The sequence below is a fragment of the Puntigrus tetrazona genome, chromosome 2, assembly GCF_018831695.1.
Source record: "Puntigrus tetrazona isolate hp1 chromosome 2, ASM1883169v1, whole genome shotgun sequence".
Lineage (NCBI taxonomy): Eukaryota > Metazoa > Chordata > Actinopteri > Cypriniformes > Cyprinidae > Puntigrus > Puntigrus tetrazona.
In genome coordinates, this window is record NC_056700.1 from 25,040,842 (window position 1) to 25,062,628 (window position 21,787).

General features: G+C 37.7%; 1 protein-coding gene and 15 non-coding genes across 26 annotated transcripts; all 16 read left to right on the forward strand.

The window, feature by feature from the left end:
- The first annotated feature begins 587 nt into the window (after window positions 1–587).
- trnal-uaa lies at window positions 588–670 on the forward strand. Its single transcript has one exon. It is a non-coding gene; the product is annotated as a tRNA-Leu (tRNA).
- A 471-nt stretch (window positions 671–1,141) lies between these two features.
- On the forward strand, window positions 1,142–1,224 carry trnal-uaa. The gene has a single exon. It is a non-coding gene; the product is annotated as a tRNA-Leu (tRNA).
- Window positions 1,225–1,695: 471 nt separating this feature from the next.
- Window positions 1,696–1,778, forward strand: trnal-uaa. Its single transcript has one exon. It is a non-coding gene; the product is annotated as a tRNA-Leu (tRNA).
- A 570-nt stretch (window positions 1,779–2,348) lies between these two features.
- On the forward strand, window positions 2,349–2,430 carry trnal-uaa. Its single transcript has one exon. It is a non-coding gene; the product is annotated as a tRNA-Leu (tRNA).
- A 471-nt stretch (window positions 2,431–2,901) lies between these two features.
- On the forward strand, window positions 2,902–2,984 carry trnal-uaa. The gene has a single exon. It is a non-coding gene; the product is annotated as a tRNA-Leu (tRNA).
- A 570-nt stretch (window positions 2,985–3,554) lies between these two features.
- On the forward strand, window positions 3,555–3,637 carry trnal-uaa. Its single transcript has one exon. It is a non-coding gene; the product is annotated as a tRNA-Leu (tRNA).
- Window positions 3,638–4,108: 471 nt separating this feature from the next.
- Window positions 4,109–4,191, forward strand: trnal-uaa. Its single transcript has one exon. It is a non-coding gene; the product is annotated as a tRNA-Leu (tRNA).
- Window positions 4,192–5,219: 1,028 nt separating this feature from the next.
- On the forward strand, window positions 5,220–5,302 carry trnal-uaa. The gene has a single exon. It is a non-coding gene; the product is annotated as a tRNA-Leu (tRNA).
- Window positions 5,303–5,872: 570 nt separating this feature from the next.
- trnal-uaa lies at window positions 5,873–5,955 on the forward strand. The gene has a single exon. It is a non-coding gene; the product is annotated as a tRNA-Leu (tRNA).
- Window positions 5,956–6,425: 470 nt separating this feature from the next.
- On the forward strand, window positions 6,426–6,508 carry trnal-uaa. Its single transcript has one exon. It is a non-coding gene; the product is annotated as a tRNA-Leu (tRNA).
- A 490-nt stretch (window positions 6,509–6,998) lies between these two features.
- On the forward strand, window positions 6,999–7,081 carry trnal-uaa. The gene has a single exon. It is a non-coding gene; the product is annotated as a tRNA-Leu (tRNA).
- Window positions 7,082–7,555: 474 nt separating this feature from the next.
- Window positions 7,556–7,638, forward strand: trnal-uaa. Its single transcript has one exon. It is a non-coding gene; the product is annotated as a tRNA-Leu (tRNA).
- A 570-nt stretch (window positions 7,639–8,208) lies between these two features.
- Window positions 8,209–8,291, forward strand: trnal-uaa. The gene has a single exon. It is a non-coding gene; the product is annotated as a tRNA-Leu (tRNA).
- A 471-nt stretch (window positions 8,292–8,762) lies between these two features.
- On the forward strand, window positions 8,763–8,845 carry trnal-uaa. The gene has a single exon. It is a non-coding gene; the product is annotated as a tRNA-Leu (tRNA).
- An 870-nt stretch (window positions 8,846–9,715) lies between these two features.
- trnal-uaa lies at window positions 9,716–9,798 on the forward strand. The gene has a single exon. It is a non-coding gene; the product is annotated as a tRNA-Leu (tRNA).
- Window positions 9,799–10,428: 630 nt separating this feature from the next.
- On the forward strand, window positions 10,429–21,669 carry eef1da (eukaryotic translation elongation factor 1 delta a (guanine nucleotide exchange protein)). 11 transcript variants are annotated; one of them, XM_043265084.1, is made up of 11 exons: window positions 10,444–10,548; window positions 11,735–11,784; window positions 13,746–14,251; window positions 15,971–16,091; window positions 16,438–16,509; window positions 18,764–18,829; window positions 19,212–19,299; window positions 20,178–20,278; window positions 20,362–20,562; window positions 20,640–20,834; window positions 21,540–21,669. In XM_043265084.1, exons 4-11 carry the CDS (start codon window positions 15,978–15,980, stop codon window positions 21,576–21,578), a joined length of 876 nt encoding a protein of 291 aa, XP_043121019.1. In that variant the 5' UTR covers window positions 10,444–10,548; window positions 11,735–11,784; window positions 13,746–14,251; window positions 15,971–15,977; the 3' UTR covers window positions 21,579–21,669. The 11 variants fall into 11 exon arrangements, with proteins under 11 accessions (XP_043121002.1, XP_043121053.1, XP_043121077.1 ...); XM_043265076.1 differs by having other exon boundaries at window positions 13,750–14,251; XM_043265058.1 differs by lacking the exon at window positions 13,746–14,251.
- The last annotated feature ends 118 nt before the right edge of the window (window positions 21,670–21,787 follow it).

Sequence of the window (21,787 nt, forward strand, 5' to 3'; positions counted from 1 at the left end):
TAAATTCATAACAACGATGTTCGTTCTAATGATCGGTATGTCTTTTTTCCAGTCATTTCCCCATCATATGGATAGAAATTAAAGCATATCCAACTGCTTATTCTCTTTATTACAGCATTCATTGTTATGTAAAAGAACAACCTAGACAGAAATTAAACAATTTTATACCAGAAACGCATCATAATACTGTAAATCATCAACATAATAATAATGACTGCACCCATTTCTAAGACTAGTTTTTCTAACCAATGCTGTCACATGACAAAACAAGGACTCAAGCCCGAAGACTCGAGGCGAACCAATAGAATGTTGCGCATCCGCGACTGAATGATTCACTTCCAGAGGCAACTCGTTCAAAATGAACAAATCGTTCAAGAACGAGTATTGTGAGCTTGTTTCATGAATGTGAACAAGCACGCAACCTTTCCCAAAGGTAAAAACATTGTTTTATGAACATCTAATAGTCTGAAAAGCCACTCAGATCAATCCACTAGAATATGGCCATCCTAATTAACAGTGCTTTACGATTAGCGTTTTTCCTTTACGTTTTTCTGTTTGAAAGATAACCATATGAGACTTGATTTTTAACCAGGATGGCCGAGAGGTTAAGGCGTTGGACTTAAGATCCAATGGACAAATGTCCTCGTGGGTTCGAACCCCACTCCTGGTACAAGCTTTAAGCTTCTTCATGTTAGTTTGAGTATTAGCCTCAGACTCGTGTTGATCCAGAATGTAATCAATAGGTTGGATAGAACCCTGTGTTGCTGGTTTGTCCTTATCAATTATCCAGATTGTAATCAACAGCTTCAACGGAGCATTATGTTGTTTCTGATTTGTCCTCATTAATAAGCTAGAATTTGGAAATAGTTAAGGATACTTCACTTTCTGTTTCATAGATGACCATTCTAGCATCTCTGCGGGACCAGGTTGGCTGAACGGTAAATGTGTTCTTCTGGTAAAAGCTTGAGCTCAGTCATGAGGGTAGTGTAATGTTTAGTCTCAGGCTGGATTTATTCCAGAATGTGAACAAGCACACAACCTTCCTCAAAAATAAAAACATTTGATCAGTTATGCTTTACGATTAGCGGTTTTCCTTTACGTTTTTCTGTTTGAAAGATAACCATATGAGGCTTGATTTTTAACCAGGATGGCCGAGAGGTTAAGGCGTTGGACTTAAGATCCAATGGACAAATGTCCTCGTGGGTTCGAACCCCACTCCTGGTACAAGCTTTAAGCTTCTTCATGTTAGTTTGAGTATTAGCCTCAGACTCGTGTTGATCCAGAATGTAATCAATAGGTTGGATAGAACCCTGTGTTGCTGGTTTGTCCTTATCAATTATCCAGAATGTAATCAACAGCTTCAACGGAGCATTATGTTGTTTCTGATTTGTCCTCATTAATAAGCTAGAATTTGGAAATAGTTAAGGATACTTCACTTTCTGTTTCATAGATGACCATTCTAGCATCTCTGCGGGACCAGGTTGGCTGAACGGTAAATGTGTTCTTCTGGTAAAAGCTTGAGCTCAGTCATGAGGGTAGTGTAATGTTTAGTCTCAGGCTGGATTTATTCCAGAATGTGAACAAGCACACAACCTTCCTCAAAAATAAAAACATTTGATCAGTTATGCTTTACGATTAGCGGTTTTCCTTTACGTTTTTCTGTTTGAAAGATAACCATATGAGGCTTGATTTTTAACCAGGATGGCCGAGAGGTTAAGGCGTTGGACTTAAGATCCAATGGACAAATGTCCTCGTGGGTTCGAACCCCACTCCTGGTACAAGCTTTAAGCTTCTTCATGTTAGTTTGAGTATTAACCTCAGACTCGTGTTGATCCAGAATGTAATCAATAGGTTGGATAGAACTCTGTGTTGCTGGTTTGTCCTCATCAATTATCCAGAATGTAATCAACAGCTTAAACAGAGCATTATGTTGTCTCTGGATTGTCCTTATCAATAAGCTAGAATGTGGTGATATTCAAGGATACTTCACTTTCTATTTCAGAGATGACCATTCTAGCATGTCTATGGGGCCAGGGTGGCTGAACGGTAAATCTGTTAAAATTCAATGGATGAATTTGCTTGTGTTTTCAAACCCCTCTTCTGGTAAAAGCTTAGACCACTCGTGGGGTTAGTATGTTTAGTCTCAGGCTGTATTTATTCCAGAATGTGAACAAGCACACAACCTTTCCCAAAGGTAAAAACATTGTTTTATAAACATCTAATAGTCTGAAAAGCCACTCAGATCAATCCACTAGAATATGGCCATCCTAATTAACAATGCTTTACGATTAGCGGTTTTCCTTTACGTTTTTCTGTTTGAAAGATAACCATATGAGGCTTGATTTTTAACCAGGATGGCGAGAGGTTAAGGCGTTGGACTTAAGATCCAATGGACAAATGTCCTCGTGGGTTCGAACCCCACTCCTGGTACAAGCTTTAAGCTTCTTCATGTTAGTTTGAGTATTAGCCTCAGACTCGTGTTGATCCAGAATGTAATCAATAGGTTGGATAGAACCCTGTGTTGCTGGTTTGTCCTTATCAATTATCCAGAATGTAATCAACAGCTTCAACGGAGCATTATGTTGTTTCTGATTTGTCCTCATTGATAAGCTAGAATTTGGAAATAGTTAAGGATACTTCACTTTCTGTTTCATAGATGACCATTCTAGCATCTCTGCGGGACCAGGTTGGCTGAACGGTAAATGTGTTCTTCTGGTAAAAGCTTGAGCTCAGTCATGAGGGTAGTGTAATGTTTAGTCTCAGGCTGGATTTATTCCAGAATGTGAACAAGCACACAACCTTCCTCAAAAATAAAAACATTTGATCAGTTATGCTTTACGATTAGCGGTTTTCCTTTACGTTTTTCTGTTTGAAAGATAACCATATGAGGCTTGATTTTTAACCAGGATGGCCGAGAGGTTAAGGCGTTGGACTTAAGATCCAATGGACAAATGTCCTCGTGGGTTCGAACCCCACTCCTGGTACAAGCTTTAAGCTTCTTCATGTTAGTTTGAGTATTAGCCTCAGACTCGTGTTGATCCAGAATGTAATCAATAGGTTGGATAGAACTCTGTGTTGCTGCTTTGTCCTCATCAATTATCCAGAATGTAATCAACAGCTTAAACAGAGCATTATGTTGTCTCTGGTTTGTCCTTATCAATAAGCTAGAATGTGGTGATATTCAAGGATACTTCACTTTCTATTTCAGAGATGACCATTCTAGCATGTCTATGGGGCCAGAGTGGCTGAACGGTAAATCTGTTAAAATTCAATGGATGAATTTGCTTGTGTTTTCAAACCCCTCTTCTGGTAAAAGCTTAGACCACTCGTGGGGTTAGTATGTTTAGTCTCAGGCTGTATTTATTCCAGAATGTGAACAAGCACACAACCTTTCCCAAAGGTAAAAACATTGTTTTATGAACATCTAATAGTCTGAAAAGCCACTCAGATCAATCCACTAGAATATGGCCATCCTAATTAACAATGCTTTACGATTAGCGGTTTTCCTTTACGTTTTTCTGTTTGAAAGATAACCATATGAGGCTTGATTTTTAACCAGGATGGCCGAGAGGTTAAGGCGTTGGACTTAAGATCCAATGGACAAATGTCCTCGTGGGTTCGAACCCCACTCCTGGTACAAGCTTTAAGCTTCTTCATGTTAGTTTGAGTATTAGCCTCAGACTCGTGTTGATCCAGAATGTAATCAATAGGTTGGATAGAACCCTGTGTTGCTGGTTTGTCCTTATCAATTATCCAGAATGTAATCAACAGCTTCAACGGAGCATTATGTTGTTTCTGATTTGTCCTCATTAATAAGCTAGAATTTGGAAATAGTTAAGGATACTTCACTTTCTGTTTCATAGATGACCATTCTAGCATCTCTGCGGGACCAGGTTGGCTGAACGGTAAATGTGTTCTTCTGGTAAAAGCTTGAGCTCAGTCATGAGGGTAGTGTAATGTTTAGTCTCAGGCTGGATTTATTCCAGAATGTGAACAAGCACACAACCTTCCTCAAAAATAAAAACATTTGATCAGTTATGCTTTACGATTAGCGGTTTTCCTTTACGTTTTTCTGTTTGAAAGATAACCATATGAGGCTTGATTTTTAACCAGGATGGCCGAGAGGTTAAGGCGTTGGACTTAAGATCCAATGGACAAATGTCCTCGTGGGTTCGAACCCCACTCCTGGTACAAGCTTTAAGCTTCTTCATGTTAGTTTGAGTATTAGCCTCAGACTCGTGTTGATCCAGAATGTAATCAATAGGTTGGATAGAACTCTGTGTTGCTGGTTTGTCCTTATCAATTATCCAGAATGTAATCAACAGCTTCAACGGAGCATTATGTTGTTTCTGATTTGTCCTCATTAATAAGCTAGAATTTGGAAATAGTTAAGGATACTTCACTTTCTGTTTCATAGATGACCATTCTAGCATCTCTATGGGACCAGGTTGGCTGAACGGTAAATGTGTTCTTCTGGTAAAAGCTTGAGCTCAGTCATGAGGGTAGTGTAATGTTTAGTCTCAGGCTGGATTTATTCCAGAATGTGAACAAGCACACAACCTTCCTCAAAAATAAAAACATTTGATCAGTTATGCTTTACGATTAGCGGTTTTCCTTTACGTTTTTCTGTTTGAAAGATAACCATATGAGGCTTGATTTTTAACCAGGATGGCCGAGAGGTTAAGGCGTTGGGCTTAAGATCCAATGGACAAATGTCCTCGTGGATTCGAACCCCTCTCCTGGTACAAGCTTTAAGCTTCTTCATGTTAGTTTGAGTATTAGCCTCAGACTCGTGTTGATCCAGAATGTAATCAATAGGTTGGATAGAACCCTGTGTTGCTGGTTTGTCCTTATCAATTATCCAGAATGTAATCAACAGCTTCAACAGAGCATTATGTTGTTTCTGATTTGTCCTCATTAATAAGCTAGAATTTGGAAATAGTTAAGGATACTTCACTTTCTGTTTCATAGATGACCATTCTAGCATCTCTGCGGGACCAGGTTGGCTGAACGGTAAATGTGTTCTTCTGGTAAAAGCTTGAGCTCAGTAGTGGTGAGGGTAGTGTAATGTTTAGTCTCAGGCTGGATTTATTCCAGAATGTGAACAAGCACACAACCTTCCTCAAAAATAAAAACATTTGATCAGTTATGCTTTACGATTAGCGGTTTTCCTTTACGTTTTTCTGTTTGAAAGATAACCATATGAGGCTTGATTTTTAACCAGGATGGCCGAGCGGTTAAGGCGTTGGACTTAAGATCCAATGGACAAATGTCCTCGTGGGTTCGAACCCCACTCCTGGTACAAGCTTTAAGCTTCTTCATGTTAGTTTGAGTATTAGCCTCAGACTCGTGTTGATCCAGAATGTAATCAATAGGTTGGATAGAACTCTGTGTTGCTGGTTTGTCCTCATCAATTATCCAGAATGTAATCAACAGCTTAAACAGAGCATTATGTTGTCTCTGGTTTGTCCTTATCAATAAGCTAGAATGTGGTGATATTCAAGGATACTTCACTTTCTATTTCAGAGATGACCATTCTAGCATGTCTATGGGGCCAGGGTGGCTGAACGGTAAATCTGTTAAAATTCAATGGATGAATTTGCTTGTGTTTTCAAACCCCTCTTCTGGTAAAAGCTTAGACCACTCGTGGGGTTAGTATGTTTAGTCTCAGGCTGTATTTATTCCAGAATGTGAACAAGCACACAACCTTTCCCAAAGGTAAAAACATTGTTTTATGAACATCTAATAGTCTGAAAAGCCACTCAGATCAATCCACTAGAATATGGCCATCCTAATTAACAATGCTTTACGATTAGCGGTTTTCCTTTACGTTTTTCTGTTTGAAAGATAACCATATGAGGCTTGATTTTTAACCAGGATGGCCGAGAGGTTAAGGCGTTGGACTTAAGATCCAATGGACAAATGTCCTCGTGGGTTCGAACCCCACTCCTGGTACAAGCTTTAAGCTTCTTCATGTTAGTTTGAGTATTAGCCTCAGACTCGTGTTGATCCAGAATGTAATCAATAGGTTGGATAGAACCCTGTGTTGCTGGTTTGTCCTTATCAATTATCCAGAATGTAATCAACAGCTTCAACGGAGCATTATGTTGTTTCTGATTTGTCCTCATTAATAAGCTAGAATTTGGAAATAGTTAAGGATACTTCACTTTCTGTTTCATAGATGACCATTCTAGCATCTCTGCGGGACCAGGTTGGCTGAACGGTAAATGTGTTCTTCTGGTAAAAGCTTGAGCTCAGTCATGAGGGTAGTGTAATGTTTAGTCTCAGGCTGGATTTATTCCAGAATGTGAACAAGCACACAACCTTCCTCAAAAATAAAAACATTTGATCAGTTATGCTTTACGATTAGCGGTTTTCTTTACGTTTTTCTGTTTGAAAGATAACCATATGAGGCTTGATTTTTAACCAGGATGGCCGAGAGGTTAAGGCGTTGGACTTAAGATCCAATGGACAAATGTCCTCGTGGGTTCGAACCCCACTCCTGGTACAAGCTTTAAGCTTCTTCATGTTAGTTTGAGTATTAGCCTCAGACTCGTGTTGATCCAGAATGTAATCAATAGGTTGGATAGAACCCTGTGTTGCTGGTTTGTCCTCATCAATTATCCAGAATGTAATCAACAGCTTCAACAGAGCATTATGTTGTTTCTGATTTGTCCTCATTAATAAGCTAGAATTTGGAAATAGTTAAGGATACTTCACTTTCTGTTTCATAGATGACCATTCTAGCATCTCTATGGGACCAGGTTGGCTGAACGGTAAATGTGTTCTTCTGGTGAAAGCTTGAGCTCAGTCATGAGGGTAGTGTAATGTTTAGTCTCAGGCTGGATTTATTCCAGAATGTGAACAAGCACACAACCTTTCCCAAAGGTAAAAACTCATCTAATATAAAAACATTTGATCAGTTATGCTAATTACGATTAGCGGTTTTCCTTTACGTTTTTCTGTTTGAAAGATAACCATATGAGGCTTGATTTTTAACCAGGATGGCCGAGAGGTTAAGGCGTTGGACTTAAGATCCAATGGACAAATGTCCTCGTGGGTTCGAACCCCACTCTTGGTACAAGCTTTAAGCTTCTTCATGTTAGTTTGAGTATTAGCCTCAGACTCGTGTTGATCCAGAATGTAATCAATAGGTTGGATAGAACCCTGTGTTGCTGGTTTGTCCTTATCAATTATCCAGAATGTAATCAACAGCTTCAACGGAGCATTATGTTGTTTCTGATTTGTCCTCATTAATAAGCTAGAATTTGGAAATAGTTAAGGATACTTCACTTTCTGTTTCATAGATGACCATTCTAGCATCTCTGCGGGACCAGGTTGGCTGAACGGTAAATGTGTTCTTCTGGTAAAAGCTTGAGCTCAGTAGTGGTGAGGGTAGTGTAATGTTTAGTCTCAGGCTGGATTTATTCCAGAATGTGAACAAGCACACAACCTTCCTCAAAAATAAAAACATTTGATCAGTTATGCTTTACGATTAGCGGTTTTCCTTTACGTTTTTCTGTTTGAAAGATAACCATATGAGGCTTAATTTTTAACCAGGATGGCCGAGAGGTTAAGGCGTTGGACTTAAGATCCAATGGACAAATGTCCTCGTGGGTTCGAACCCCACTCCTGGTACAAGCTTTAAGCTTCTTCATGTTAGTTTGAGTATTAGCCTCAGACTCGTGTTGATCCAGAATGTAATCAATAGGTTGGATAGAACTCTGTGTTGCTGGTTTGTCCTCATCAATTATCCAGAATGTAATCAACAGCTTAAACAGAGCATTATGTTGTCTCTGGTTTGTCCTTATCAATAAGCTAGAATGTGGTGATATTCAAGGATACTTCACTTTCTATTTCAGAGATGACCATTCTAGCATGTCTATGGGGCCAGGGTGGCTGAACGGTAAATCTGTTAAAATTCAATGGATGAATTTGCTTGTGTTTTCAAACCCCTCTTCTGGTAAAAGCTTAGACCACTCGTGGGGTTAGTATGTTTAGTCTCAGGCTGTATTTATTCCAGAATGTGAACAAGCACACAACCTTTCCCAAAGGTAAAAACATTGTTTTATGAACATCTAATAGTCTGAAAAGCCACTCAGATCAATCCACTAGAATATGGCCATCCTAATTAACAATGCTTTACGATTAGCGGTTTTTCTTTACGTTTTTCTGTTTGAAAGATAACCATATGAGGCTTGATTTTTAACCAGGATGGCCGAGAGGTTAAGGCGTTGGACTTAAGATCCAATGGACAAATGTCCTCGTGGGTTCGAACCCCACTCCTGGTACAAGCTTTAAGCTTCTTCATGTTAGTTTGAGTATTAGCCTCAGACTCGTGTTGATCCAGAATGTAATCAATAGGTTGGATAGAACCCTGTGTTGCTGGTTTGTCCTTATCAATTATCCAGAATGTAATCAACAGCTTCAACGGAGCATTATGTTGTTTCTGATTTGTCCTCATTAATAAGCTAGAATTTGGAAATAGTTAAGGATACTTCACTTTCTGTTTCATAGATGACCATTCTAGCATCTCTGCGGGACCAGGTTGGCTGAGCGGTAAATGTGTTCTTCTGGTAAAAGCTTGAGCTCAGTCATGAGGGTAGTGTAATGTTTAGTCTCAGGCTGGATTTATTCCAGAATGTGAACAAGCACACAACCTTCCTCAAAAATAAAAACATTTGATCAGTTATGCTTTACGATTAGCGGTTTTCCTTTACGTTTTTCTGTTTGAAAGATAACCATATGAGGCTTGATTTTTAACCAGGATGGCCGAGAGGTTAAGGCGTTGGACTTAAGATCCAATGGACAAATGTCCTCGTGGGTTCGAACCCCACTCCTGGTACAAGCTTTAAGCTTCTTCATGTTAGTTTGAGTATTAGCCTCAGACTCGTGTTGATCCAGAATGTAATCAATAGGTTGGATAGAACCCTGTGTTGCTGGTTTGTCCTTATCAATTATCCAGAATGTAATCAACAGCTTCAACGGAGCATTATGTTGTTTCTGATTTGTCCTCATTAATAAGCTAGAATTTGGAAATAGTTAAGGATACTTCACTTTCTGTTTCATAGATGACCATTCTAGCATCTCTGCAGGACCAGTTTGGCTGAACGGTAAATGTGTTCTTCTGGTAAAAGCTTGAGCTCAGTCATGAGGGTAGTGTAATGTTTAGTCTCAGGCTGGATTTATTCCAGAATGTGAACAAGCACACAACCTTCCTCAAAAATAAAAACATTTGATCAGTTATGCTTTAAGAAATAGTATTAGCCACAGACTCGTGTTGATCCTGAATGTAATAAACAGCTTAGATAGAGCATTATGTTGTCTCTGGTTTGTCCATATCAATAAATTAGAATGCGGCAATAATCAAGGATAATTTACTTTCTATTTCAGAGATGACCATTCTACTTCTGGTAAAAGCATGAGACCAATCATATAAGAGACCACCTCAGATGTGGTTAAAGTGTCTCGCCTCACTGCAAACAACTCTGATAAGACCCTGTTTAGCTCAGATCTTTTCATCTTTTTATCTTTTCACTTTGATGATCTATCTTCACTAAATTTAAAGCATGAAAAGGGATGTTGAGGACAAAGGAAAAATGTCTACAACTACTTTAATCAGGCAATATTATTGCTGACATATTTGGGAATTAAGAGAACATGAAAATGTTAAAAGTACAGTGGTGCCAGAATGACCCTCCTAACTACAAAGGAGACCAGGATGGCCGAGTGGTTAAGGCGTTGGACTTAAGATCCAATGGACGCATGTCCTCGTGGGTTCGAACCCCACTCCTGGTAGAAACCAAACTTTAAGTAACTTTAAGGATTTAAAGGCCACTCCGTTTGCATCACTTAAAATGCATATGTCCTAACGACAAAAATGCAATGATTCTGTGTCATTCTGAGATGCAGAAATATGCAAAATATGCTGAACTGCTTAACAGGTTTTTTCAATATTATTGATATGAAATCTTTTTTGAATATTTTTTTAAAACGTGATTGTGTTTCATTTTGTCTTGACTTCTAAGTCATCTAAAAATAATAATAATAATAATAATAATAATATAAAATATTCGGATTATAAAAGTATATGTATAAGATTTAAATTATAACTTTATTAGAATAACTTCATAAAAGATGCTGATATGAAAATGTTATGATAAAATAATTTTGTTTGGCATAATAGACTTGTATTAATCGCATTAATGTGCAGCTGTTAGGACGGAATGTTTCGTGCAACGTAACCGAATGTACCATCTCTGTTCTGGGGGTGATATTTTTTCAAAAGCCCGTATTTTAACACCATTTACAAATTTGTACTCGTTGTATACGATAAAAACCAACACTTCCAATATAAATACCCACACTATCATACTAAAATTGTGTGTACCGCATTGCATCGTGCCACACGAAGAGTGACATTTAAAGAAAAATCCCTCTGTCAGCTATAAGTGCGCGTTACCCGGTTTCCTCGGTCTCTTTCTGTAAAAGGGAGTCCGGTGGAGAAGTTCGACTCGAACCGCTTGTCGCTTATCAAACTCTTCGAAAGTAAGTAAAACTTTGGTTTCCACCAACACGATGGTGGTGAATATATTGAACCCGTGTCGTGTTACAGCTGAAGTGTTCCGCTGGCAGTGTCTCGCCACGTGGCTGCGTGTGAAAATTTTAATCCGCTGCCAAAATGTGAACTTGACCGGACTTCATGCTCCTCACGCGCGCACGGTTTACACGCGCGAGTGAAAACAAACTTTCACGAGTTTATAAAACTTTCGCGACCGCTCACGTGAAGTTTCGGTGTTTGTGTCATGCGTTCATAAACGGGGTGGATCACATGAAGCATCTGTAACGGATCTGTGTGTCATCTAATCCTGACCTACAGGTCTCTGCTGGTTTAAATCTGGGTTAGACGTGTTACTCTTGTTTGTGTGTTCTTCGTGTCCTATGGGCCAGTGTCAGTCCCCCTTAAAAATTGCATATGTCAATCGAGCATTATTTCATTTGGTGAATAATCATTTCACGTTTTGAAGATTAGTGTAAATTGGATGGAATTATATGAATACAAAATATAGTAAAATAATATTTCATTTTTGCATTAAAAAGACTGCTTGATGGGGATGACAATGAAATCTTAAACTTGTATAATAATAATAATAATAATAATAATAATTAATAATATTATTATTGTTGTTGTTGTTGTCTCCAGCACTTGACACTGTAACAAAGTACACTGGCTTTTCATAAAAAAAAAAAAACTTTATTATTGGCAAATTACTGGTCAGATTTACTAACAAGCCCTCTTTTAGCATTAAAACTACTCAGGTTTCATTAAAGTGTTAGTATGAAAAAGCGTGGACCGTTATTATTGTGCCCAAGCAGAAAATATTGCATATTTGCAATATTTACATGAGGAGATTATTAGAATAAAATGTCGTTCACTTTTCACTCATAATAAATTAAAATTTATGCACAAAAACCACGTCTTAACGCGTTTTGCATTTGACACGGTTGCGATACTTGCTGATCTGCCCTGCTCTTGGTAGATTGCGTTGACGATATCGTATTCTTTCATTTGCAAGTTTTCCGTAAGTTACATGCAAAACCTTCAACTTCTAACGGTGCTTTTATAGGGTTGTGGACGTTTTGCATGGTCTTTTGTGGACCACTGGTGCTAGACAAGATAGTGCTTGATCATTTTGCAATCCTCCTAGTAATGGTTAAATGCTCCTTGTTAAAGGGAAGGTGAAAAGGTCTGTCAACGCTTGTTTTGTCTGAACACCTCAGCAGGTGAGTTCGAAGCGACGCATGGTGTGATGTGATTTGATTCTCAGACTAAAGAATACTTGGTATACTTTAGAGTACTTTAGGAGTTTGGATTGAGCTTGAGTTGTGGCATGACTTCACCCCATGTTATTTACTCTAAGGGTAGAAACACTTTTTTTTTATTGCAGTTAATATACACTACAGTATATGTAGCGTGTGTAGTATTAGCATGCATAGATAATATTTTAACTGCTGGTGTAGCGTTTGGTTCAGTCAAGGCTTTGGCAAGTTAGCATGGTCTAGTTAGTATGACATTTAAACTATAAATATCAACGAAACATATACTCAGGACGTCTGTTTTTCACATCTCGGCTCAGGATATAATCAACAGCACGACCAGTTTTTGATTCAGTTTTGTTTGTATGGCTTTTGAATTTGAAGCGAAAACAGAATGGCCAGACTTTATACTACATTAAAACATGAGAAAAAAAACCAGCAGCCAGCCTGCCAAAGAGCGCAGATTCACTCTCAGACAGCAGGTGGCGCTTATTGCCGCTGTAAACAAAGCAGCATTGCGCTTATAAACACTGCATTAACACACAGAAAGGAGATGGAATAAAAATACCATCTCAGCATTTTTGAAATCGGTTCTTCTCAGATACTTTTATATAAACCCTCACAGCCAGTGATATCACAGGTCGTTTAAAACCTCAACCGAATTGCCTCATTTTAATTTAATTTAACAGACTGCACATACCGCCTGAATTTGAAACGTCCACTAATTTTATTGGTTCCCTTGATGAATACCAGTTAGATTGCGTTTTCTGCTGATATGGACTGGCTGTTCTGCAAGAGTCTGGATGCACTTGGTTGTTTCCACCTGACATTTAGTGGTCGACCGATATATTTTTTTTTTTTTTTTTTATAAAAAAATATTTATATATATATATATATATATATATATATATATATATATATATATATATATATATATATATATATATATATATATATATATATATATATATATATATATTATATATATATATATATATATATATAAATTATATATATATATATATATTATTATTTTTATTTTTTTAAAGGCTCATGCCGGGATAGCAGGGTGGGCGATATTAGGGCGATTATTTTAATATTTAAGAAATTAGAGATAATTTGAAAATTAATTAAAATATAAATGTGTAGTATAAACGAGTATTTTCCACAAATAAATATTTAATACGTTAAATTAAATTTTTAATAAAGGAAGTAAATACTGTAACCAACAGGGCACTCGGTATTCTGGGTAGTTTGTGTGCTTTGGGAATGCTTTTCTTTAATTTTCCAAATAAAGCCAAAGTACACAAGGAAAATGACATGAATATGACAGTGGGCAAACACAAAGCACAGAATCATTTGAAATCACAAGTTTGTTAACCGTGCGTCTCTAGCATTTAATTCGCACGCACAGACCGTCACGCAGAGAAGACACCATCAGGATACACGCACTTCACAAGATCTCAACTAGATTTAAATAAGTTTGCAAGTTTTGTGAATTTAAATGTTCGTTAGTCATTCAAAGATTTGTTTAAATGATATAAATGCGTATTTGCTGATGGCAAACGAGAAAGTATTGCGTATGCTTTTCTATTACTAATATTAAAGCAATCATTATAATTCTTTTTTGTGAACTCTTAAATTTCTGTGTGATTATTAGATATACTCATCTATTCATATCCATAGACAGAAATAAATGATGGTGGTGAAAAGCAGTGAGAATGTGAGCACTGTGTGCTCGGGGACGCAGTCAAAATAAACGTCCCACCTCAAACATATCGGCCAAACAGAAAAATTTATCAGCCAATGCGATATTCGGAAAAAATGCCAAATATCGGCCGATATATCGGTCAACCACTACATCTAAAATCAGCTCAGACTAGTTCTTCAGCATCTGCCTTTTTTCCCCTTTATATGTTGTAAATGAGCTAGAGGATGGAGAACCAGCAGGGGTCTCAAGCCAAAGAAGAAACTAAACCCGAACAGACAAGCAATCTGCGAATTCAAACGACGGAAAGAGAAAGCGCACTCGTTCATCCCGGTCTGAAAATCAGGGTTCGGATGAAGGTCGTTTCCATCAGGAACTGACCTCTCAGGGCATTAGAGGAGAAAAAGTTTGGTTCAACCGCAGCATATATGAGCAGGCCGACGATGCTTATCAGTCCTTGTTGAGCGCAGGGACCAGGACACCTCCGGTTTCGTCCTCCCCAAAAGATCGAATTCCCCGCACCCTGGTCTTCAGGGCTAAACGCAACGGTGCACAACAACCCCAAGAGGAGCAGAACCACACATACACCCGTTCTTATGCCTCGCGTCAAAAGCAGCGGGGTTCGACGCACCAGCGCTCCTCGTCTGAACCTGATCGGCAGCTCCCAAAAAGTAACAGGAAGAGGGTCTTCTCTGAGACCGAACGCCCCCCTCAGAAAACGGACAAGTATGGCTAGTCTAGGGGCATGGGACAGTTGGCTTTAAGGAACATTTATTGAACGGTGTGTTTTTGTGAGTTGTTTGTGGGTTTTATTAAATACTTTTCACCTTCCAAAAGCCTCAAACTGGTTTGTGTCACCATTGGCTGCTGGGTGAAAGCTGATCGGCGTGAAACTAATCCGAGGGCTTTGGCACGCAAAATCTGTCCCATTGTCTGCAGCCCGTGTCAGCAGAAACCAAATGAAAGGCGTTTTAGTGGTCGAATGGACTTTAACAATCAGTACAAATAACCGTTCTACAAATTTGTGAATGCAAGACCTGTTTTTTTTTTCTTTCTGCGACTAAAAAGTTTTTATGGGGTGTATAAGTTTACTATTGATCATTTGCAGTCTTCAATTGATAATTTTCAATAACTTCTGACTTTGACAGTAAAGGCCTGTTCACGGCAAGAATGAAATGGTTTGATCACAACGAATAAGTAAAGGGTTTGTTCACAACAAGGGCTCTTTGACTTGCTTGAATACTAGATGCAGCGCATCTCAATAGATTTTACCCACTAATGCAAAAATAATATATAGCTAATAAACATTCCCTTTGTTATTGTTCATGAAACGTTTTTGCTTGTTTATAGTTAGAGCGTCTATGTTCTTTGTTCTCAGATAGCATCTGAAATTACTGGTACTAGCTATTTAGCTGGTTGTCTGTTGCAGCTGATAGGGGCAATATGAGTTAAAATTCATATCACGGTATCTTCCACTGTCGAGACGATATTGATATTATGTTGCGATATGAGGGGAGGAAAAAAAATTAACCACATGCTAGAAGACCTTTTAGTTAAATTGAAGGCAAAATGTGTGCTTTAACCTTATATAACTTAAAAAAAAAAAGATTTCAGGATCTAAGGCAAAACATAAAATGGTCTGACTTTTAGATTTAAATCATGCTACAGTTTGTTGGCAGTTTTGGAATAGATATCAGCCAAAATGTAAAGGCTTATTGTGTTTCTATGCAAAATCTCTCTCTCTGTCATAGATAGATGGATGGATAGATAGATAGATAGATAGATAGATATAGATGTGTATGTATATATCTTTTGTCCATTCACTGAAATTCAAGAATATAAAACGGTATAGTGAAATCCATATCATGGCACAACATAATACCGGTATAACACCCAGCCCTAGCAGCTGATATAATTAAGCCAAGAGTTTAACCTTGCTCAGTAAGTTTTGTTTTTCCTATTAATTAAAAACTGTTTAAATAGTTTGTGTGAATCAACGCATTGGAAAAATAGGCCGACATCTTAGTGCAAACGGGGAACAGGCTCATTTAACTGTTCCAGATTCCGATAATTGATTTATTTTATAATTTTTTATTATTTTAATTATTTTATAATGTAAACTGAAACACTTGAACGTGGAAAAATCTCTAATTTCTTTATTGAAATTATTATAATTGTAAGGATCTAAATTCAAGAGAACTAATAGAAAATAAACATTTCTGCATCCAGTATATGGCAATATAATGGAAGATATATGCATTCATATACATGGATGGTGCTTGGCTTGCTCTGCTTGACTTATTTGCGTATGTTTAAGGCTTTTTACACACTCCTGAATGAATTGCATTACAAAGTAAAAACTTGCATTGGATAGTGTTTTTCTAAAGCTCTATGCTTGCTCTTTGACACACAGACTCTCACGTCTTATTGTTCTTGTGTTTTTAGCATCACAATGAGTGGACTTCAGGGACTCGCCCAGGAGAACATCTGGTTTGACAAGTCCAGATACGACGAGGCTGAGAGATGCTTCTACGAGGGCATGAACGGCATCCCTCAGACGTCTCAGGTACTGCCCCCTACAGACCCGGATGTCAGAGCAAAGCACAGTTTGAGGGGCTAAAATGTCCTCGTTTGGGTTGTCACACAACCTGGTAGTTGTCTCAATGAATGAGGGTGACCGAATTCTCATGGAGAGGCATGAGGTCCTGTTTACTCAGCTGCTGTACGTCCATCTATCATCTGTTTTTCCAGGTGTCTGCTTTTTCTTTAAGCTTCTCTGCTAAATAGTCTGCACTGACGGCGCTTCTGTACGCACCTGTGTGTTTTTGTTTGCTTGCTTGCTTGCATGCTCACTCTCTGCCTCTTGCTGGTTTGTTTGACATGGGCCTTTTTAACCCGCTGTACCCTTCCAGGAGAAAGATGCTAGTGCCATCCTGCAGGACATTGCTAAAGCCCGACAGAATATCCAGCAGTCCCTAGCCGGAGTGAGTACTGCCCCCAAAATATGAAAGAAATCTCATTATTGGAGCATACTGAATCTGTACTGTAATCTTCTTTTGAAGCGCATTTAACTGGAGTGAGTACTGACGCTCGATAACTCTTGTCCTGCATGGGACCAGTTCGAAGGGCCGATTTAATTCCACTTCATGACGCTCATGACGCTCAGTTGGAGGTGAAAGACAGGATAGCTTTTAGTTCAGCTGCTGATCAGCCACGAGACTGGAGTTACAGTACAAACACTCGCCCTCCTTAAATATCCCCGTGCTATTTCAGTATGTTTACAGAACTCCCTCTGTGCCCCTGACAGGGAGGGGAAAAAATCAGCTGTAGTTATGGATTAGCAAACTGTACATGGAGATTACTAAGCCATGTACACAATTTGTGAACTTTGTAAGGATTTAGAGTGGTGGCTGATTTGGCAGATTCAGTTTTGTTTAGTTTAGGATTTGAATGTAAACCTGAAAGGATTAAAATGACTTTTTACTTATTCTAAAATGCTATATATAATTTGCATATATTGATAGCTGGTCAATCAATGTCAGTTAGGTAAAAATGAAGTACTCAAAAATATAACACAAAATATTAAATATAGTGTCAGCAAAGATACTACGATAAAACGTATCGCCCAGCTCTAATGGCAGTGGGTTGTATTTTGTAAACAATTTAGTTTAGATGTGTTTTTAATTTTCACAAAAACACCTTTTGATAGAATCTCTTCCCAGAGAATGATGCATCTGATTGAATGTGACTAGTTTTGAAGTGTAACATTAAATTAAATCTTTCACTTTTTGCTCAAATTTATTTATTTTTTGGTCTCAATTTAACACATCGGACAGATTAAACAGAACTTCTCATTTGGTCATTTTGCGCACGCTATCGTCCAAAGCGACTATAATATTAATGCATTACGAGTATCACATTAATATTACTACATTAATATCTTTTATATATGTACAACCTTTGTTTTGGTTTTATAATTTCTCATTTAATTTTTATCATGTCTTTATTTTATTTTTACTTTAAGGTTTTTCCAGTTGGCGTGTTCATTTTCAAAGGAAGAAAAAAAAAAACAATGCACCAATTTCTTAAAAGGCTCAATAAATTTCCCAAAACACACAGAAGCTCTCACGGCCTTTTCTCACTGATACAGCAGTATTTGGTTCTTCTGTCAGCATTTACCTGACACCTTCCTCATCATCAAAGCATATGCTTACTAGACACTTCAGAAAATTCAAATTCATTAACTGAGAATCAGAGATCACCTCAAACGTTTTATTATCAGTCCGAGCAGGTCTAGCAAGATCTCCTTCCCAGCATGGCATCTTTTGGTTGCGTTTATGTGCCTGTTCATTTCGCAATGCGCGCTCTGTTGTTTTCAGTCTTGTGTTCATCTGTCATCATTAATATTGTAAGAGGAAGCAGGCTGCTGTGCAGTTGCCCGAGGATGTTAGTGTGTGTTTGTGGTTTATGCTTTTATGACATGTTCTGTGTTCAAGCAAGCAGAGCTGTCCTCTGCACGCTGCAAACGTATGCTAGCATGTTTATATTTGCGGTGTGATGAATTGTAAAAAATGTCTTTGTGACTGTATTTTTATTAAAGGAATGGTTCTCCCGAAAATTTGCTAAGATGAGTAAATGAGTTTGTTTCATCATAGGAACGTAGTGAATGGGTGCCGTCAGAATGAATCCAAACAGCTGATAAACCACACCACTCCAGTTAACATTTTGTGAAGCCAAAGCTCTGTGTTTGTAAGAAACGATACGATTTAAAACCATTGCTTCTGGCTAAAATACCAGTCCGTAGCGTGGCTTCCTCCAGTGATAAACTCATCTTGTCTATACCATTCTATTTTTAGTAGAGGAAGCAGTTTTATGCATTACAGACCGGAAGCAACATGTTACAGTTTAAGTGATGTAACGCCAAATTTCTCCAAATCTGTTCTGATGAAGAAACAAACTTGCCTACATCTTGGATTTTTATTTTATTAGTTTATTAGTTTAGTTTATTTTAAGCAAACTTAAATTTTTGGTTGATATTGTACTTTTAAAAGATCTGTGCAACGTGTGGAATTAAAGGACTGATTTAAAGTGTAGAGAGAAACTTGAGGGCCAGTGCATGCATCTCTTTTCTGACCGCTTTCTGTTTTTTGTCAACTCTGTTGTTGTCATTAGAAGTTTATCTTTGTCTCTTTCTCTGATTTGCTTTCTGCTTGTGGTGGTTAAATGCGAATCTCTCAGGTGAAGACCGCTCTACAGGGTAGTAAAGGGCACGCTCGCACTCAAAAACCGCGGGAGAGGAAGACCGTAAGTGCTGTGCTGCGGTTCAGCCTGGAGTCTGTGTGAAAAGCATGTGAATGGAGTCCGGAGCGGCGTGGATCATACACACATTACTGCTAGACGCTTCCAAAAACAGTCCGGACACTAAACTCAATGCATGAAAGTCCTGCACCATATCAAAGTTCTAGCCTTCACCAGCGTTAAACTGCATGCAAATTAGAGTAGAAACTTACTTTTTTTTTTTTTTTTTTCACAGTTTGAAACATAATATATTATAAGTACATTTAAATGATTTCCTTTTCTTTTTATTTTGGCGTGTCTGCAGTTGCAGTCGTGCATGTTTTGTTTTTAAACAGTCAGCTCTTTGAGATATAATTCACTAACGTTCAGTTCTCCATCTGATTTGCAGAGTCAGAATGCCAGCAAGTCTGAGGATCAGAGCGAGCTGGTCTCTCGTCTGAAGAGTCTGGAACTGGACAACAAGAATCTGCACAAAGGTACCTATTAGAAGATACAGACAGACATGATGGCTGTTCCACAATCAAATGAATTGCCTAACTAGACAGCACTTTGGTAGTTCTTCATATGAAGCCTGTTCAGCGCTGCCTTAGGAGTGTTCACAAACAACAGTGATTTGCAGCGACAAAGAGACTGGAGGTCATTGCTTCTCAGATTGTGTTAACGGTTGTCAGAATGCGTGCGTTTCCCTGAATGCAGCACAAATGATTTGAGCATCTTTTAAGTTAGATGATCATGTGTGCATTGCACTTTTAGTGACAACATTCATGTCATGACGTCTGGGTGTTGTATTCGTGATCAGATTTTCAAATATTGCGAGACAACAGGAAAAAGTTGATATCTAGTCCAAAAAATTCATGGAAGTTTCTTTTTATTATACATATATATTTTGTTTCTAATTATGTTTAGCTGTACAATATTTTGTCTTTTATGGCATAAATGTTTTATTATATGCTGTTGTATTGTTTATTAATATTTTGAGTGTTTACTATATAATAACATCCCTCAATCTGTGCAAAACGTGTTACTTAAATGTTGAAATAAAAATAAATCTTGATATATTATTTCAGTTAGTTGCCTAAGTAACTTTTTTTCTTTTTTTTCCCATTTAGTTTTAACTTGTTGTAATAAAATAACAAACTATAACTCTAAAGGCATTAAAATAAAGAACTAAATTATTGAATTAAAAAAACTTCACAATTTTAGTCCAATGAAGAAAATGGTGTATTTTTGTTTTAGCGATTTGTACAATTTAGTTTATTTGGCTTATTAGTTAATTAAATTGAGTTTTGACTGAACTTTCCGTTTGAGTTACTGATTGCATTGAAGCCGATTAACAGAGTTGTTGTTTTTCTAGTGGTGGATGATCTGAGAGCCATGCTGTCCAAACTGGAGTCTAGAATGGCTGTCCTGGAAAAAAGCCAGGCCCCTGCTTCAAAGAGTGTTACCGTTACAAAGGTAGATGCGAGACCTTGCCGTCTTAAACTTTATGCATTGAACAAATTCTTCTGTCGTTCATACGCACATTGTTTTATCTGAAGGCTGCTCCTGTCCAGAAGCCCAAGGTCGAGGAACACAATGGCGCTGACGATGAAGACGACGATATTGACCTGTTTGGCAGCGACGAGGAAGATGAGGAGGCAGAGCGTATCAAAGCAGAGAGGGTGAAGGAATATGCTCAGAGGAAAGCCAATAAACCAGTTCTCATCGCCAAATCCTCCATCCTGCTGGATGTCAAACCTGTATGAGACCTTCAGCTCTCACAGTCTTTGAGTATCAGGTGTAATTCTTCAGTCTCAAATGTATTTTCATTGATCAGTGGGACGACGAGACCGATATGTCGAAGCTGGAGGAGTGCGTGCGCTCCATACAGATGGACGGCCTCCTGTGGGGAGCTTCTAAGCTGGTTCCTGTCGGCTACGGCATCAAAAAGCTGCAGATCGGCTGCGTGGTAGAAGACGATAAAGTGGGAACAGACATTCTGGAAGAGGAGATCACCAAATTTGAGGACTACGTAAGTGCAGGATGAACCTGAGAATGTTTCGCCCCAAAATCAAAATAAAAACTATGTTGTATAAAGAAAATTAAATACAAGTTGGGGTTTTTTGCATTAGTGTGTAAAGACATTGTACTTTGCAAATATTTTTATTCATTTTAAGTAACTTTAATAAAAATAAATACATTTGTCATAAAAAAATGGTTAAGAATTATTTTTTTCATTCTAAAGAATAAATACAACTATAAAATTTAAAGCTCATTCTATATAGTAAAACGTATTATAAAATTATTGTAATTCATAAATACAGATGTATTTATTGCATAACAGAAATTTTAATAAAAAAATTAGGACAGATTAAGTTGCCATGAAAATTAATAACAATTGCAAACCTTTTATATAGATAAAATTTATTCACATTTATTTTACATTTTTAATATTGTAGTTCTTTTTCAACGCAGTAAGATACAGATTTTAATGTATTAATATTTGAAAATGTGTGTTTGCTGCATTGCAGTACGTCATCAGGAAATTTAAAAAAAAAAATTGACAATTTAAAACATTTAATTAAAAAAAAAAAAAAAAAAAAGAGTAATTGATTTTATTTCTTATGGTTAGGCATTTTTTTTTTTTTTTTTTTTTTTTTAGGTTGACACAGTGATTACACTGTAAACTGTTTTAAGATTTTGACCACTACTACATCTATTCCTCATTATGTTATAGGTCCAGAGTGTCGACATCGCTGCCTTCAACAAGATCTGAGCCTCTCGCCTCCAAAGAAGCACCTCACACTGGCCTACTGCTGCTTTTATATCTCACGGTTACCAATAAACTGTTCAGCCACGTGAACCAACTTGCTGTATTGACTGTCTTCATTTATATGCTCTTTATTCATGTTCGGGTTTTTCAAGTTTCCATTATATTCATCTGTGTTTTTTTTTTTTTTTTCCTTTTTTATATGCTGAATTCAC